Source organism: Arachis ipaensis, chromosome B05 (assembly GCF_000816755.2).
Source record: "Arachis ipaensis cultivar K30076 chromosome B05, Araip1.1, whole genome shotgun sequence".
Taxonomy (NCBI): domain Eukaryota; kingdom Viridiplantae; phylum Streptophyta; class Magnoliopsida; order Fabales; family Fabaceae; genus Arachis; species Arachis ipaensis.
The window spans coordinates 8,977,286-8,996,623 of record NC_029789.2 but is presented as its reverse complement, the minus strand read 5'-3'; the positions used below and the strand labels follow the sequence as shown (position 1 = coordinate 8,996,623).

Below are 19,338 nucleotides of genomic sequence, written 5' to 3'. Positions count from 1 at the left end.
GCCGGCGCCGCATCACGGAGACCAGTATTCCTTCGCCCTCGAGTACGACGGCCCGCCGCTCCCCTTCGATCTCCCCCGGGCGGTTCCCATCAGCGTCGACGACATTCCGGTAGCTTCCGTCGTCTCTCAAGTACCTCTCTCCGATACTCTCTCTTTACCCGTTGTGCAACCAATCGTGGCGCCCAAAAACCCCACCGTTAAATTCTCTAAGGAGCTCCGGACTCTCGGCTCCGAAGCTAGGGTTTCCAAGGAGGTCGAGTTAGGTTCGGAGAGAACGGTGTCTCCCACCTCTGTCATCGCCTTCGAGGACAGAGTTTCGCAGAGCAACAACGTCTGTGAGCTCTCGGGTGAGTTGAGTAGCTCCGGTGCGTTCGAGTTCTCTAACGTGAACTATGCCTCCGGCGAGTTTTCCGATGAGGGTGGGAGTTCCAGGATGCTGGAGGAATCGAGGGGAGCTGGAAGCTCCGGCACTGTGGAGTTTTGCGAGAGTTTTGACAAGTCAGGGAGAAGCTCGAGTGCGTTGAGGGTTTCGAACGAGTTGCATCAGCACGAATGGGCCTCCACTGAGTCTGTTCTGAGTTTGGAGTACCCTTCCACTCGGGTTTCTTCCCTGAAGGCTGAGGATTGTGGTGATGCTAGGCGCCCCCCTGTTGTTACCTTCGATGTGGATTCTGATGATGCTTTGGATGGGGATTTTGGTGGTGAGGAGGAAGCTGTGACTAGACCTCTTAAGAGGGAGCCTCTCACAAAGGGGAAGAAAGGGTCTTGCTATAGATGCTTCAAGGGGAATAGATTCACAGAGAAGGAGGTTTGCCTTGTCTGTGATGCAAAGTATTGTAGTAATTGTGTGCTCCGAGCTATGGGGTCCATGCCGGAGGGTAGGAAATGTGTTGCCTGTATTGGATTCCCCATCGATGAGTCAAAACGAGGGAATTTAGGGAAATGCTCACGGATGCTCAAGCGATTGCTTAATGAATTGGAGGTTCGGCAGATAATGAAGGCGGAGAAGTTTTGTGAAGTGAATCAGCTTCCACCTGAATATATTTTTGTTAATGGGAAGCCCCTTGCGTATGAGGAGCTGGTTACCTTGCAGAACTGTCCAAACCCTCCAAAGAAGCTGAAGCCTGGAAACTATTGGTATGACAAAGTGTCTGGTCTTTGGGGGAAGGTATTCTTTATTTTATTTTTTCCCCTTTTTTTTCTTTGATTTGTATCTTACATGACTTCTAAATTTAGTGCTTTGCTATGGATGCTGATTGGCTTGTAATTTTGTAGGAAGGGCAAAAGCCTTCCAGGATTATCAGTCCCCATCTGAATGTTGGAGGCCCCATCCAGCCTGATGCTAGCAATGGAAACACTCAAGTTTTCATCAATGGTCGGGAAATAACAAAAGTAGAGCTTCGGATGTTGCAGGTTGAAATTTTAATATAAAGCGAAAAATCTTTTTAGAGGTCTTAATAACTATTTCTTGTTTGTCGTGGAAGAAAAATTGTTGAAAGAATCCTGTTTTGACAATGCAGTTGGCAGGAGTTCAATGTGCTGGTAACCCACATTTTTGGGTCAATGAGGATGGTTCATACCAAGAAGAGGGACAGAAGAATACACGAGGGTATATATGGGGAAAGGTGATCATTTTCCCATGGGATTTTATTTGTCTCTTATTTCATTCTGCTCTGTCAATTTTTGCTTCTTACTCTTTTATTTCATTTGTTAGGCTGGAACCAAGCTTGTATGTGCTTTCCTGTCCCTTCCAGTACCTTCTAAATCTTCAAATTCTTATGGAGAACAACACTCCAACCTGTCTAGCAAAGCAGTTCCTGACTACCTTGACCACGCAATAATTCAGAAGCTTCTCTTAGTTGGTTGTAGTGGATCTGGAACAAGTACCATTTTCAAGCAGGTGATTTGTTATTTCATAATTTAATCTAGTCCTTCTTAATAATTAATTCAGTAGTGTCAAAGAATGCATAGCAAGAGTCAACAAATTCATAGAATTTTAAATAATTATGACAGGCCAAGATTCTGTACAACAGTGTCCCCTTCTCAGATGATGAGCGTGAAAATATAAAGTTAACCATCCAGAGCAATGTCTATGCCTATCTTGGCGTACTCCTGGAGGGTCGTGAGCGTTTTGAAGACGAATGTTTGGGGCATTTAAAGAAATGGCAGTCTTCTACTCCTGGTAACACAGGTATGAGACCATTTTTCTCCTTTCTATACACTTCTCCTGCCACAGTTTGGCTCAGCACCGAAAAATACATGGCCCAGTGTTCAACTGTCCATCAAACGTGCGCCTTGTACTTGTGGGTCTAAAATCTAAATGGTTAGCAGCATGCTTAGATGTTTGTTTAAGGTGTCACATGGTTGATAATTCCTTCCAAAATTAACACAAAACCCCCCTTATTAGTTGGATAGTGATTACTGAATAAGATGATAAGAGGTATGCAGATTTAACATTTATCTTGCCATTTGTATTGAAAGATTTTGCTTATGGCTCACAACAGGGCCTGGACCAGAATCTGATGAGAAGACGATGTATTCCATTGGTACAAGGCTGAAAGTATTCTCTGATTGGTTGCTGAAAACTATGGTATCGGGCAAACTTGATGCCATCTTTCCAGCTGCTACACGCGAATATGCGCCATTGATTGAGGAGTTGTGGAATGATGCAGCCATTAAGGCCACATATGCAAGAAGAAGTGAACTAGAAATGTTGCCTAGTGTCGCGAATTATTTCTTAGAGCGGGTAAGATAACTTTTATTTTTCATCAGTATTTTATATGTGTGCTCTTATAATTTAATTGTATATTGTATATTACTGTTTTACGAATTTAGTTCTTATTCTGCATATGTCTATAACATGGCAATTCTATGTCTAGGCTGTTAAGATATTGAGGACTGATTATGAACCCTCGGATTTGGATATCCTCTATGCTGAGGGAGTTACTTCATCCAATGGTCTGGCTTGTGTGGAGTTTTCATTTCCCCAATCATCTCCTGAGGAAACTGGTGAAACTGCTGATCTACATGATTCATTGATTAGGTACGTCAATATTTGTGCCTGTCTCCTGCCAAACAAATATTGTGGCTTTCTGTCAAAAATAAAAATTGTGCCCTTTTCCCTTTGGTTAATATATTGTTTAGTTTTTTTTTTCCTCGGTAAATTTTGTGACCAGCATATGCGATATGATGGAGAATAAATACAGTACATATTGATGTAGTAAGTAGCCTATGAAGCTGAAAAATATTTTTCCACTACACATTATTGGAATGCTTATATGAAAATTTCTTTGTCTGTCCCTGCTGTCATGATATTTGACAAATGCAGTAGGGTTTAGTGCATGCAGAAGAAACATAAGAACTTCATATGTCTATAGAGACAATTCTTTCCACTTAACAATATGACGAGTAGGATATTGATGGTTTATAATTAGTAAGGAGAGAGATGGTCCAGAATTGCAAGGACTCATGAATTTTATGGGCAAAAACTTTTAGCTTTTTAGTTATATGATATGTAAATATTGCGGGATTTATTTGAAGTTGCTGAAATTTCTTGTATGTAAGTTTGGCTCAAATAAGGAAATGTTAAATTGATTTGCTCCCCTCTTCAAATGCCTGTCTACATGTTACCCTCTTTCAGAAAGGAAAAAGGAATATTACATTAGGGGCGAAGTCATTATTACGATGTTTCTGATGCATCTTTTTGTTTTGGATGGCTAGCAGGTATCAACTTATTAGGGTGCATGCAAGGGGGCTAGGAGAAAATTGCAAGTGGTTGGAGATGTTTGAGGATGTTGGAATGGTCATTTTCTGTGTTTCCTTGAGTGACTATGATCAGTTTACCGTTGATGGAAATGGTTGTTCCACTAATAAGATGGTATTAAGTAGGAAGTTTTTCGAAGCCATTGTCACTCACCCAACTTTTGAGCATATGGACTTCTTATTGATATTAAACAAAGTTGATCAGTTTGAGGAGAAGATCGAACAAGTTCCGTTGACCAAGTGTGATTGGTTCTCTGATTTTCATCCAACAATTAGCCGACCTCGGCCCAATAGCAACAGTAACAGCATCAATCACAACCCCTCCCTTGGTCAGCTGGGTTCTCATTACATAGCGGTTAAGTTCAAGAGGCTTTATTCATCTCTTACAGGGAGAAAGTTGTACGTGTCTGTGGTGAAGGGCTTGGAGCCTGGTAGTGTTGATGCAGCACTTAAATATGCAAAGGAAATTTTGAAGTGGAGCGAGGAGAGACCAAACTTTAGCTCCAGTGAGTACTCAATGTATAGCATGGAAGCGAGTTCCTTCTCTCATTGATTTCTAATTTAGACAAGATTTTTGGGTCATACCTGTTTGTGACTTGAATTCTGTCGATGTACATATATACCTAACTAGGAGTAACAAGGAGCATATTCCTTCCTCAAGCTTGCACTAGTCCTAGGATTCAGGCTTTAGGGTTTGTTTATGTCATGGCTTGAGCACATATCACACAGATCAAGGTGTAATTGTCAAATTCTTTCTTCTTTTTTTTTCCCTCCCCCCACATGTTAAAGTAGAATCTGGATGTTTGGATTTGTATGTACATTGATAATCCTTTCAAGATTGAGTTGGAATTGGAATCAAACTTTTGTCTTTTTAAGGAGAAATGGGATGGCAGGTAATGGTTATATGAGGAGCCCATGTGTTAGATACATTTTATATTTTAGTGAACAGGAGCTGAGAGTAAAGAATTTGATAAACTCATAAAAGTGAACCATTGGTACGGAATCACTTGCAAAGAACAACAAAACGCAGCAGCTATCTTGTTACAGTTCGGCACCACTAATCAAGTAATCTACAAAATGAAAGGCTCTTTTGACTTATAGCCTAGACCGTCCTCGTAAAGCATGGCGCCAACGACGTGGCTTCTTTCAAAATTAAACCCAACCCCAACAACGCACCTTCCTTAGACCAGAAAACAGGAACCTTCAAACCCCCAAAAAGATTACCGCCACAACCCCGCGCCATACAGTTAGGAGAAAAATAGAGTCCTAGGAACAAGAGACCACAAATCTTCAAACTAAATTGGTGGGTTGCGCCAGGCCCTTGCAATAGTGCAACACAAAGGGCGACGCAGAAGAAGCCCAATAGCAAGCTATTGAGGTGGCTTCTCACCCTGAATAAATTAATTTAATACCGTGTGAGCCATTGGCTCACATATCAGATATTAAACTGATAAGAACAGATACTACACTTGATCTTAGCCAAAAGGCCGAGAAAGGTATGCCTTGACATGTGTTGATATGTTTATTTTATATTGACACCTTAGTTCTCTGTTGTTTGCCTTAGCCAATGTGAGACTTCATTGTGAGTTGTTTTACTTTTACAACATGAGTGAAAGTACAACCATCCTCTACTCTAACAAACATTGTTTCTTGTCAGTTTCTTTTTGGTTGAATCCAACGCCGCTCAGTCCCAATTTGATTCACCCTCCGTCAATCTCTTTGCTGCAGAAGAAGCATGAACTTTGTAAATGCTTAGCAGCGTGCTTTTACATGTTTGCTTGTTTAAGGTGTCATTTATGTTTTCTTTCGCCAACTTCCACTAGCATCTCAATTTATTGTAACAACTTACAGATTACTTTATTGCAACAGCTTGTAGTTGCTACACCAGTAATGATTAAACAAGTAAAGCATTTAAAGATTGAAAACCTATCACATTCCAAAGGCTCTCAGAATTCATAATTCATAAAGCTTGGGGTGTAGACGTGGTGTTAGGAGAACTTGAAGTGGGGTGGCTTTCAAATTGGTGAGGCCAAAGCTCTCTGTCATGTCTACAGCTTCATCCGAAGGAGAATCGATTTCAAAAGATTGTAACAACCTAGCTAGCGTTAGATGCACGACACGCAGAGCCAGGGAGGCACCAGGGCAAGCCCTCCTTCCAGAACTGAAAGGCACAAGCTCAAAGTTCTGACCTCTCACATCAACATGCTTGTGTGTTGTCAAGAACCTTTGGGGCTTGAAATTCTGTGGATCTTCCCATACATCACCATCCCTGTGGATCTTCCATGCATTCACCATTAGGTGTGTGCCTGCAGGGATGTGATATCCGCATGAGAAAGTGCAGTCTTCCATGGCTGCACGAAAGGTTATGATGGGACTTGGTGGATATAGTCTTAGAGTTTCTTTCACTACGGCTTGCAAGTACTCTAACTTGCTTATGTCTGATTCTTCTACCTTCCTCTCGTTTCCGATGTGAATGTTGATCTCTTCTTGCACCCTTTTCAGTTCTGTTTTGTTGTTGAGTAGCAGAGATAGCGCCCATGTTAGAGTAACCATGGTAGCATCACTTCCTGCTAGTATCAGATTCTGCAAACAATATTCATAGTAGGAGTATTTAAGTTAAATGCCAAACTGAAAAGATAACATTACCAAAAGGCTTATATTATTCCATTCCTTTACTAAACTAATCTTAGTGTTGAATCAGATTATATGGCATAAAAATAACACAATTCTCTATCTATAAACTGTGAGAAGATCAACATAGACTAACCAAATTCCAAAGATGCAAGTTTTATTAGAAATTGGAACAGTTCTTTTTATTACAAATCCTTTTAAACGTAAAATGGTTGATCAAATGAGACATGTTACAGAAGCAAACGCAAAAAGCAGTTGGTTAGCTGAATGAATTACTTACTTACCAAACAAGTAGCCTTGATGATGGTATCAGCACTATAACCAAAAACATGAGCATTCTGCAGATTATTAAGCATGACATCCATGAAATCCTGCTCTTCCTTATTGGAAGCTCTTTTCCTTTTGTGTTCATCAAGCCACCCTTTCACCAGGGTATCCATTTCACTAGCTGTTTTCTTCATAGCCTTCTCATGTCCATTGAAATCTAACCAACCAAGAGATGGAATTGCATCAGACAAGACAAACACCCCAAACAAACGCACACACTCTCTCATAGCCTTCTTATACCTCCTTGCTTCTTCACTTTCTTCATAGCCATCACCACTTTCCCCATAGTATGGCCTCCCTCCCACCATTCTCAAAGAAACACTGTGTGTCAAATCGCCAAACCACTCCTTCATATCAACAAAAACCCCTCCTTCTATCTTGTAAAGCTTCCTTATTGCAGAATCCAACTCAGTTTCTCTTGTTTTCTTGAGGAGTTCAAGTCTATGGTTTGAAAGAAGCTGAAGAGTAGTTAGCTTCCTAATCTCACGCCAGTAAGGTCCATAAGGAGTGAAACCAAACATGGCACAGTCATATCCCATTAGCTTTGAGGCTGCAACACAAGGTCTTGTGGAGAATGCTTTGTCATGGATGGTGAAACATTCCTTCACCATCTCACAGCTACTCAACACAAGAACTTTGTATGAACCAAGTTTAATAGTGAAGATTGGTCCATGTTCTTCAGCCATAGCACCAAGTGTTCTGTGTGTGAGTTGATGGCTTCCAAAGAGGTGAAGATGGCCAATAATAGGCCATGCACCCCTTGCTTGAGGGGCACTGCATTGTTTCTTTTTGTTGGTAGTGTGTTTTTTCTTTAAGAAATACAAAATGGAAGCACTAATGAAGAGGGAAAGAATGGTTGAAACGAGAATTTTGAGCATTGAGGTATCCATGATCTTTGATTCTTAACCATGACCTAGTTATGTTCCAATGCTAAAGCACTTATATATACAACTTTGCTTACCTCAGCAATGTATCTAACCGACTTGAGAAAATGGGTGGCAGGTATGGATAAGGAGATTTTCGGCATGGATAATGTCAGTGGCTCTCAATATAACAAATATATAAATTAAACTTTATATTTGTACAATTTTCATGGTTAAAATATCAACTCTATAATACTATAAATGTGTATTTTGTAAAATTGACGAGTTACTTGACCAGTTAATTAGTGAATTGCTTGGTTAAAAACTATGTTACATTTGAATTTGACATTCAAATTTCTTTTCAAACGTATTTGGTTGGTACTATCTTTTTAGAAATTATAGTAAATAAAAGGTGGTCCTAAGATAGGAGAGGGTAGGCCAAATCATTAAACCAAGTTGGCATCTGCACCAAGATTTCGAATCTTCTCTATTGAATTTCCTACTTGTTAATATTAACAGTAATATTTCATCATACAGTTATAATGTCACATATTTTGTTTGAACCCTTTTAAAAATTGTATGATGAAAAACTATACTTATCAAAGGGAAAATTTGATTGGAGATGATTCATTCTCACTGAATTTATACAAATGACTCCCAAGGATAACGAAAAGTCATAAAAAAAATTTTGGTATGTCTCTCTTATATGTCACACTAATTTATTGTAATCAAATCATCCAACAACGATTTGATCCAGAAAAGCTGAGCTTATTTTATTGCTTTATCTACAAACAGGTACAGGAAATCAGATTTCTGTATGTTTTACTACTTTTCTTGCTGACTCAAGATTCTGTTCTTGTTTACACTTTTGTCTTGTTGGCACAAACTTCACATGATTATGTGTCCTAAAGCATGGATTAATTACTTTCTTGTCTTCATTTGGCTTCTAAATGCAACTTGTAATTAGTTGCTTCTGAATATTATATTGGCTCTAATGTGCATTGTTTACAGGTAAATAGAATCAGTAGCACTTCCATTTACTTGTTACAAGAAAATTAATACACTATGCTCTCTTCCATAATACAAAATGATTAGTTTGTCTACTGTATTCACTAATGAATTGCGATGTAGGTAGTATAAGATACAGTGATGATCTGATCATAAATCAACTTGTTTATCAGAATGGAACTGTCAATCCCTATTTTGTTTTTTTGATTTGCCAAGAATATCAAACCTAATTTCCAAAGCATATCTTCTTTCAGTTAAAGTGTTCTTAGTTCTGTATTTAGAAATCCTCTTGTTTGCTTTTCATTAAGGGGTGAAGGAGGATCGGATCGACTCGTATATAACCAAAATCTCGAACCGATTCGCACTAAAATTAACGGATCGGATCCAATATCTGCAATTTTTACGCTTGGATCCGATCTAATCCACTCCACATATTTGCAGATCGGATCGGATTGGATCTCGGATATATTCACAAAATATATAAATATTTTAAAAAACTTATTTTTATTTAAAAAATATCAATAAAATATTATTTTTCTAATATTTTAAACATGTTTACTCTTAAAATATAATTAAACATACTTTTCTTACATAATAAAAATAAAATAATACAAGATATATGATAATTATTAGTTAAAATAAAATATAAAAATAATATTTACTTATTTATTTATTTATTTTTGCGGATCCGCGGATATGCAGATACCTATATAAAATCCGCAATCCGATTCAATAACCTTGCGGATCGGATCGATATACGCATTTTTCGGATCAGATTCGGATAAATATTGTAAATATGCAGATCAGATCCGATCCATGAACACCTCTACTTTTCATGTGTAATCTAAAGGATTTTAGGCCATCTAATGTACCATAGTACACACCACCACTTACTATGTCCGAGGATTTTAACCTCGAACTAATTAGTCCGTGAAAAAAAAAATAAAATCAATTAAGTCTTTTGTAAATTTCGCGAAAATAATGAATAATTATCTAATAAATAAATTATTATTTAAAAAATTTAGAAAAATAAATTTTATAGTTTAACGAAGTAAAAAATAATTAAAATATGAATTTTAATATTAATTTTAAAGATTTTGGCTTAAAATTAGGCCGTCGAACCAAACCGATTGAATCGAGCCCACATTAGACCCAAGGCCCAAACCCACTTGCCCTTAGATGAAAGAGCTTCAGCTCTTTTGCCCGAAATCATTAGAGTGCCACATTGAAACATAAAGGGGGAAGAACAAGAGAGCTCCAAATCCTTGTTCTTCAATTTCAATTCATCACAACTTTTAATTCAGAGTTCCGGTCGCTGCACCGTTTGTAGCTACGTGGCCACCGCGTCGAACTCTACAAATTCATCCGTACAAAATGGTAAAAAAAATTTCATTTCTCACCCAGCTCCTTACCCTCCTTCAATTTTGAAAATTTGGATTGTTGTATTGAGGATTATGTGAGTTTAATGTCATAGGGTTGAATTAGCTTTGGCAGATTATTGGGTCTTGTCTCAAACGTCCATTGGTAAGGTGAGGCATTCAAAATTCTTGTGAATTCTTTAATTATGTGAGATTAGGTATTAAATTTGTGAATATGTATGTAATGATGTGAAATTAGGTGGTATATATGTGAATTAGAACAAAATTGATGAAGTTTGAGATTGAGTTGAGTATTGGGAGCTGAAAATCTATTTGGTGAAAGCTTGGAGCATGTGAGTTGAGGATTTTGAGGTGTTTCGAACTTAGAGAATAATTGACCAAAGTATGATTTTTGTTTCTTATAAATAATATATAATGTCACGTGAAAACTTAGACTAATTGACCGTAGGATAAGTTGAATTATATGAATTGTTCAGGATTGGTGATTATTGTTGGTTTTTGTGAATGGTTTGAATAGTTGGAGTGATGAATTTAATGTTATATATTCATGTAGGTGATGTTTAAGATGATTGGTGTGTATATGAATGATATTGGTGAAATTGTGTGATGTTGTGTTAAATTAATGTATCAAGTGGAAGGGATGTTAATTATGTAAGTAAATGAATGTGTGATATAGAGTAGGAATAATTTGGTTAGTTTCGGAAAGAATGAGGTTTTGAACTTTTTGGTAAAAAATTTATTTTTGATCAATTTCGGCGGGTCATAACTTGGCTTCCGGATTTCTAAATCTAGTCAAACTTGTTTCAAATGAAAGTTGGGCCCGTGAATGTCACGACTCAATTTGACCGTGACTGGCGCTTAGGAAAATCTTCCAAAGCAAGCCTCAAAAATCAATATTACAGAAAACATAACAAATAAAATTTCCAATTATACTAAAAGGCAACACATTCTCAACATCATATTTAAAACATACTCAGCATATTTCATAAAATTTGACTTTAATATTTATAGCAAAACATGGTCTATTAGTTTCATTTACTAGAATATTTACAAAGCAACATACTCAAGTCACTAAAGTCGGATCATGCCTGTGTCACATAGAGCTGTTTAACAACTCTAAAGAGCTTTAAAGTTATTTACACAAAACATCAAGCCCTTGAACAGTAAAGGACTCACAAACATAAACAAAACTAGAGCGGAACTGATGAAGTTGGATTAGAATCAAGCCCATATCTGAAAAAAATGAACGAACAACAGAGTGAGTTTTGCAACTCAGTTAGTAAATAGAGCATCCATAACCCCACGAGAGACAATTCTATAAATAATTAACTTTTAGTCAAAATAAATCCATTTTAATAATAGTGACAGAAATATACTCAAACACAAGGATAATTACTTATAGATATCAAACATTCAAACTTTCTTATTTTATATAAATATAAGCGGAATGTCATCTAATTTAGAAAAGTCAAAATAACAGACAGAAATCATACTTAAATTGTTTTCTGTAAACCTTGGGTAATTAGTAAATAATTAACTAATAAATTAACTATTAACTAACAAAATTAAGAAATTAAATTTTATAGTTTAATAAAGTAGAAATAATTAAAATATGAGTTTTGACACTAATTTTAAAGAATTTGGCCCAAAATTAGGCCAAACGGGCTGAACCGAACCCGAACCAGGCCCGAGAACCCAAAGCCCACCCTATAAACAGGCAGAGAGCTTCTTTTCCCTATTTCACTCATGCAAACGCATTGAGGAAAGGGAATTAATGCTAAAACCCTAACTCTCGCCACCGAAAATTCAATCGTCCATAACTTTCAATCCGGAGCTCTGATTGATGAGTCGTCAGCGACCACGTGTTTGTCTCAAAATTTTTTTCAATTCTATCTGAACAAAGTGGTAAGAGATTAGCATTTCTCTCCCAGTTCTCTCCTTCCTAAATTTCATAATTTTAGGATTTGGGTATTGAGAAATTGAATGATTTTGATGGTTTAAGTGAACTCTAGCAACGGATAATCACTGGGTTTTGTTCAATTAATCTGTGGGTAAGGTAAAGAATTGTTGAACCCTTGTGAAATATTGAATTAGTGAACCCTATGATGATTATAGTGATATTGTGTGAATTAGATTGTGTTCTTGTTAATTTGGAGTTCAATTGGGCGGTTTGAAACGAAATCCAGGTGATTAAGTTTAAGGAATTGACGTTTGGAAGGTTGGAGCTTGTGAAAAGAGAGGTTTTTGAGGAGTTCTAAGCTCAGGGAGGAATCGGCTAAGGTATGGTTTTGGTTTCTCGTAGTTAATGTTTAATGTCACGTGAAAACTTAGGCTAGAGACCTTAAGATAAGAATGAACTGAATGAATTTTTGATAGATTATGTATATAGTATATGATGTGTGGTTCGGTTTTTGTAAATAATTTGCTATTGGAGTTGGTTGGTTTTGAGAAAAGATTTAATATTGAAATTTGTTTGATTTTGAAATAATTTGATACTGAAAATGATTTGAATGACTGAGAGGTGTTTGGTTTGATGGTTAGGACCCTTAAAGGGTGGTAGGAGTTTGAGTTTTAGAGGAGATACTGCCAAAATTTCTATAAGAATTGGAGTTTTGACTTGAGGTGGTTATTTAGAAAGATTTAGATTTTTTAAGGATTTTATAATTTGATTTTGAGTTATTAAGAAAAGGATTACGTTTCGAGTTTGTTTTATTTAGGAAAGAATGAATTATGTTTTGAGTTTGAATTATTAATGAACGAAATGTGAGGAATGATGATGATTGAATTTGAAGGAAGGATGATGATATTTGATTTCAAAAGTATGATTTCTGAATGAACTGAATGATATTGAAAAATGAATTTGAAAATGAAATTGAATTTGATTAAAAGTTGAGACCTCGGGTAAGAGGCAGTGGCGTTGTCCACTTGCTTCGAGAAAGAGATGAGGAAGAAGAATGATGAAAACTGATTTTGATTATGAAATTGAATGATTATGATAAATGAGACATGATTGAGGATGATTGATGACAAGTATGTCTGTGTTTTCTCTTTGATTGTAAGGGTGACAGGATACCTATTCTCTCTAATGGTGACAGGGTACATATTCCCTCTAATGGTGACAGGGCACATATTCCCTCTAATGATGACATGGCACGTATTCCCTCTAATGGTATTAATGCACAACAGAGAGACTGTGTTCGGATTAGCTACCGGACATGTCGGGTTTGCCTTTATAACCGACAGATGAGACTCATTAGCCATAGGACAGGCATACATCATATACATTTGTTTGTTTTGCTTGAGTGTGCATTGTTTTGGTTTGCTTATCTACTACTTGTTCTACTTGCTGTAATTGCTCGTCTATCTATGTTTTCCTTGCTTAAATTGTATGTGTATGTTTTTTGAGAAATCCCTCTTGGCGGAGGTGAGAGAGGGGGTTGTTCCACTAGTTATTCGGAGGATTAGAGGAGACAGAAAGTGAAGTATTAAGTTAAAGTTAGATTTAGAACTTGAAAACTTTAGATAACTTACTTAATTTATGGTTTAGTTGGATTTATAAGTTGAAATCTGAGTGTCGAAGTTCTAGGAATGCCTCTGACTTTTCCGAGACCTTTTATATTAACTATGTGGGCATCTTTACCATATTGAGAACCCCCGGTTCTCATTCCATATATATTCTGTTATTTTTCAGATGTAGGTCGAGAAGCACCTTGCTGAGCATCTGGAGTTTCTTGTGCAAGCGAAGTTTGATTATTTTGGGATGCTGTATTTTGTATTTATGCTATGTATATATGTATATAAATTTTTCTCTGTATATATTTTATGTTTGTCCCTCCTAAAGGTTGATTTGGAGAAACAGGTATTTATTATGTAGTTTGAGTTTTATTTTGAGTTGTATGTATATATATAATTATATACTCTAGCCGGCCTTAACTTCGCAGGTCGAGTTTGGAGCTTGATATCTGTGTTTTGGAACTCTGATCTATATATTATGTTTTTTTTAGCCTTCTTTTGACCTTATCTATCCGTTTTACGATTATCCACGCGAATGTGAAATGATTTTCTGTTGTCGCTTTTGTTTAGCTTAATCTTGAAGGCTTCTAGATATGAATTATTTCTACTATAATTATGTGCGTATTTTACTTTTATAGGTCTTAATACCTCGCCACCTCTACTTTACGATTTAAGCGTAAGGTTCTGTGTGGTAGGGTGTTACATTTTTCTTTGTGTGAATTCTGAAACAGACATATTCCACTAGTTTTGTGGACATGAAATAAACAGGAACTATTTCATCTCATATGGTCTTGAAAATGTAATTATATACTGACAAAGTGCACCAAGTCTAGCGCTTACTGCTGCTAGCTGCAGTTTCTGTCATAGAACCTTCCAAAATATTTTGACATACAAATTATTATCAAGCTAAAAGTTGTCAAACAAATCAATTAGTGCATCATCAATTCAATAGTAATAATTCATGTAATAACTTTATCCAAATTCAATACTAAATTTACATTCAAAGTGTATACGTAAGATAATATCTATATTGTAATTTAATTTCTCAAATGACAATTAATTTCAACACAAAATACTATGTCTCAAGTGGAATTTTTTTTTACTTTGTAAAATATTTAATATAACATCATGTTGACAAATAAGTTAATAAATAACTAAATAATTAATTTTAAAATTATTTTTAATAATTATAAAAATGATACAATACTAAAATTTAACTATAAATACAAAGTTTACTCATAAACTAAAATCCAAGAGAGGGACTTCTACTCCACTGGTTTTAACAAGTAAGGAGAGTAATTCCTTTGAGTATCTAATACCACAAACATAACAATAAAACTCTAATAAGTTAATCTTAACATCAATTGATATAATAAAACTTATATACCAAAAAATCTCAAATTCTATCTTATCCTTGTTGGGAATAAAACACCATTCCCCCTTGAGAAAACACGTTTGACAGAGAAATAAAATAGACACAATCACAACACAAGAATTTAACGTGGAAACTCCAATTACCGGAGAAAAAACCACGGCCGTTGTCAAATGACAACCAGAGAATATCACTATGTGAAAATTGTTACAACACATAGACTTCTTTCTCTCACCGGCACCCCAGTACACCCACACTCTCTCAAAGCAAATATCTAACTACACCTCACAACACTCTCTAATGAAAGAGTACAGAGAAAAAGAAAAATCAGATACAAGCTTAAATTGTTTCTGACTGGTGCAAGAACAAATGGAGAACTTAGCCTCATATTTATAGCCTAGGCCACCCACTCCATTTGCTATCCTGAGCAATGTGGGACTAATTCAACCAAATCCTAACAAAAAGAAGCCAAAATCTAAGACCGTTGTGGTTGCCTAGCTAAGTTTGTAATTCTTTCATCAAATTTCTCTATTTCAAGCTTCACAGCACTTGAATATCCTGACATTGTTGCAACCGTATACTGGAATAGTATAACTCAACTGTGCACTAGGAAGGGTCCCCAGGAAAGAGAGGTGGGTCACAATGGACACACTTAAATACCAAGTCTTTCCTTAGCCATAACCTTTCCAAATAGCACTCTCACAGTGTCACACTGCCTTCCAGCAACAACAACAGCAACCAAAGATCAACCTCAAGCCACAGGACAAAATTCAATCCCACCGAACCGAAGCTCTGATACCACTTGTTGGGAATAAGACACCATTCCCCCTTGAGAAAACACCTTTGACAGAGAAATAAAATAGACACAATCTCAACACAAGAATTTAACGTGGAAACTCTAATTACCGGAGAAAAAACCATGGCCGTTGTCAAATGCAACCAGAGAATATCACTATGTGAAAATTGTTACAACACATAGACTTCTTTCTCTCACCGGCACCCCAGTACACCCACACTCTCTCAAAGCAAATATCTAACTACACCTCACAACACTCTCTAATCAAAAAGTACAGAGAAAAAGAAAAATCAGATACAAGCTTAAAGTGTTTCTGACTGGTGCAAGAACAAATGGAGAACTTAGCCTCATATTTATAGCCTAGGCCACCCACTCCATTTGCTATCCTGAGTAATGTGGGACTAATTCAACCAAATCCTAACAATCCTAACCCTAAATTTTCGGATTTGCTAATACCCATAATTATATACATGAAAAAATTAAAGATATAAGTAATTATCAAACTAAAGAATCACCAAAATGTCTTAATAATTGATAATACTTGAATTAAAGGTTATTTTTCTCTTCTTCAAACTTAGGCTACTTCAATGGAGTTTTAGAACAATACTAACATAAGAAAGCACACTTGATAGGGTATAATAGAGTTGGAGTAGAAGAAGAGTAGTGAAATGAATTGAAATAAAAATTTATGGAATTATTGTTGAAAAAGTGACATGAGGGAGAGGAGGGAGACCTATTATGGCGGTGAGAAAGGGTGTAGCATGGTGTCTGTGTGTGTATATGTCGTTGAAAGGGAAGAAAAATAAGAAAAAGTTATGGGCTTGGCCCATCGTTCTTTTTTTTCTTTTAAAGGCTCTACAGTGAAGTTTATGACGTTGGAAAACGGATGAAAAATTATTTAAAACGAAAAAGTTATACGCGTTTAAAGTTTGGTGCAAAAATATGATTTTCTGCAAACTTAGCATTTTTGAAAGAAAAGGGTGCATGTGTACGCAAACCATTGCACGCGATGCGAAAATTCTCCTTTTGTTGGTGATCTCGCGTACGCGGGCATGGTGCTGCGTACACGAACCTGTCAATTTGAACGCTCGTGTACGCGAGTAGGGCACATGCGACGCGGGAATTCTCATCTGTTTTGCAAGCTCGCGTACGCGGATCAGGGGTTGCATACGCTAGATTTCTAATTTCATACCCCGCATATGCGGACATACCCTTGTGTACGCGAAATTTCTGTTTGGACAGAAATGAGATTTTTGAACGTTAAACAATTCTCTAACTTTCCAAACCCATATAATTACCTTCTCAGGTCTGATTACCTAGTTTCTAACTACAGGGAGAGGGGTGAAACTAAAGAGGGAATTAAATTGGCAGTGAAGAAAGATTATGAAATGATGATTTATGTTTGAGAAGTGCGAAAATGCTAAATATGAAATGAATGAAAGCCGTATTGATGATGATTGATTGATATTGAATGATTAATGGCATTTGCACTTCTATTATCTGAGATACGAGTTTTTCTAGGTAGACGCAGTTGCTTGCCACCACTTGCTCCAAGTTGAGACTCGATACTTTGTTGATCCTACATCGCAAGATGTAGCCGGACACTTTAACTCCTCGGAAATTTCTCAAATGAGATGATAAATGAATGATTGTGAGTATATGCATAGACTCTTAAGGATGCGCACATGGAGGGACTGTCCAGGGTTAGCTACCGGACATATCAAATTTGGCTATATAATCGACAGATGAGACTCATCAGTCATAGAACAGACATACATCATATACATTTGTTTGTTTTGCTTGAGTGTGCATTACTTGGATTGCCTAATTGAATAGCAATGCTTATCTGCTATTTGTTCTACTTGCTGTAATTGCATTCTATCTGTGTTTTCTTTGCTTGTCTTGTATGTCTTTGCAATTGAGAGACCCTCGTTTGGCGGAGGTGTGACGAGGGTAGTTCCATAGGTGTTTTGGAGGGTTGGAGGAGGCAGAAAGTGAAGTGTTGAGTTAAAGTTTGATTTAAAACTTGAATACCTTAGATAATTTACCTAATTTCTGGTTTAGTATATTCCTTTAAGTTTAATTCTGAGTGTCGGAATTTTAAGAATGCCTCTAACTTTTCCAAGACCTTATATATTATCTATGTTGGCACCATTACCATGTTGAGAACCCCCAGTTCTCATTCCATATATATATATTTTTATTTTCAGATATAGGTTGAAAGACACCTCGCTGAACTTCTGGAGTTTTCTGTGCAAGCAAAGTTTGGAGTTTTTGGAGGCTGCATTTTGTACTTATACTATGTATATATGTATATAGATTCTCTTCTGTATATATTTTATGTTTGTCCCTCTTAGAGGTGACTTGGAGAAACAGGTTGTCGGTTTTTTGTTTTGGGATATTTTAGGTTGTATATATATGTATGTATATTATACTCCGACCGGCCTTGGTTTCGCAGATCGAGTTTGGAGCTTGATATTTTATTTCTTTTGATATCCTGTTCTTTATGTATATAAGCTTTATCCTTTCTGTTTATTTGACTATCCATTTACGTGTGCGATGTACTTTTCTTTTTGCGGTTTTTGCTTAAACTTTTTCTCAAGGCTCCTAGTTCTGAATTCCTTCAACTATATCTATGTGTATATATTTTATCTTAGAGGTCGTAATATCTCACCACCTCTATTTTATGGTTTAAATGTAAAACTCTATGTAGTAGGATGTTACATCTTTTACAATTGCAAATAGTGGACAAATTATGTCTTTCTGTCTATGGAAAATGTGAAATGAAATAAAGTTGCCCATGTGTTTCATTTATGTGGCGTGTCCCGTTGCTGTCACATGAGCTTGGGGACGAGAATATTTTGGACAATGAAACATTTAATTTGTTATCTTCTAAATTTTTATATAATTCTCATCAATTACTCTCTATTTACTAGAAATCCTAATCAGGAAAGTGAAGTTTTGTTCCAAAAATCGTTATCTCCTTGACAATTTTCCATAAATAAATGTCATTGTAGTCAATGATACATAAAAGTATCGTTATTAAGTTTACATGGTGAATTGACAAAAGAGTATAATTTGTTATTGTAGAGGATCTAATTGGTATATTTTTTAAGGACTAATTTATCCGAAATTAAAATCTTCATTAGATCTAATTATCACTTTATTTTATTAAATGTGTATTTTTAGGCATACTGAAAAAACATGTCTTAACTTTATGGACAGGCTATGTTCACCCCAAATCACTCCTTGTCCCTCCAACTTTAGCATTGTGCACATGAACCTAACCTTGGTTTTACCTTTTACTTTTCTTAGCATTTGACCAATGTTGATTCAGTGTACCTATCCATATGGCAGAAGGATAAATTGGTATACATATTTGATACTTGCTATAGAGTATTAATGTCATTCATTATGCATCATTTGCCGGCCACATATGGAGTTAGAGGGCCCAATCTGCTTGTGGATCAACTTTGGAGAAAATTGAAGTAAAGGATTATGCAAGGTGCACCGCATATGGTGCTAGAATTTGATGAATTTGATGAATTCTGAGAAGTCCTTTTTTTTTATTCTACTATATGGTTCTTCTATGATGCTCTATTCATAGCTAAAATTATAAGTGAAGTGAGGTGTGATTAAATTGAATTGTATCATTTCTGCTTTTGACCTCAATAACAGCTGCATCTG

At 36.3% G+C, this 19,338-nt stretch overlaps 2 protein-coding genes and 1 long non-coding RNA gene across 3 annotated transcripts in view; 2 read left to right on the top strand and 1 right to left on the bottom strand.

Annotated features, from left to right (window-relative positions):
- Positions 1 to 4,630, top strand: part of LOC107642810 (extra-large guanine nucleotide-binding protein 1) — a gene marked incomplete at its 5' end in the record, with an annotated part of 5,201 nt that extends 571 nt beyond the window's left edge. The window contains 8 exons of the mRNA XM_016346286.2: positions 1 to 1,168; positions 1,276 to 1,413; positions 1,521 to 1,625; positions 1,715 to 1,900; positions 2,014 to 2,191; positions 2,505 to 2,746; positions 2,880 to 3,043; positions 3,724 to 4,630. Of these exons, the coding sequence (XP_016201772.2) occupies positions 1 to 1,168; positions 1,276 to 1,413; positions 1,521 to 1,625; positions 1,715 to 1,900; positions 2,014 to 2,191; positions 2,505 to 2,746; positions 2,880 to 3,043; positions 3,724 to 4,315 (2,773 nt within the window). The remainder of the gene's footprint in view (positions 1,169 to 1,275; positions 1,414 to 1,520; positions 1,626 to 1,714; positions 1,901 to 2,013; positions 2,192 to 2,504; positions 2,747 to 2,879; positions 3,044 to 3,723) is intronic.
- Positions 5,065 to 7,667, bottom strand: LOC107642811 (cytochrome P450 CYP82D47). Its single transcript, XM_016346287.2, has 2 exons — positions 6,678 to 7,667; positions 5,065 to 6,345 (listed from the first exon to the last, which is right to left on the bottom strand). Exons 1-2 carry the CDS (start codon positions 7,608 to 7,610, stop codon positions 5,716 to 5,718), a joined length of 1,563 nt encoding a protein of 520 aa, XP_016201773.1. The 5' UTR covers positions 7,611 to 7,667; the 3' UTR covers positions 5,065 to 5,715.
- Positions 9,822 to 13,979, top strand: LOC110271742. Its single transcript, XR_002362368.1, has 3 exons — positions 9,822 to 9,968; positions 10,066 to 10,120; positions 13,662 to 13,979. It is a non-coding gene; the product is annotated as an uncharacterized LOC110271742 (long non-coding RNA).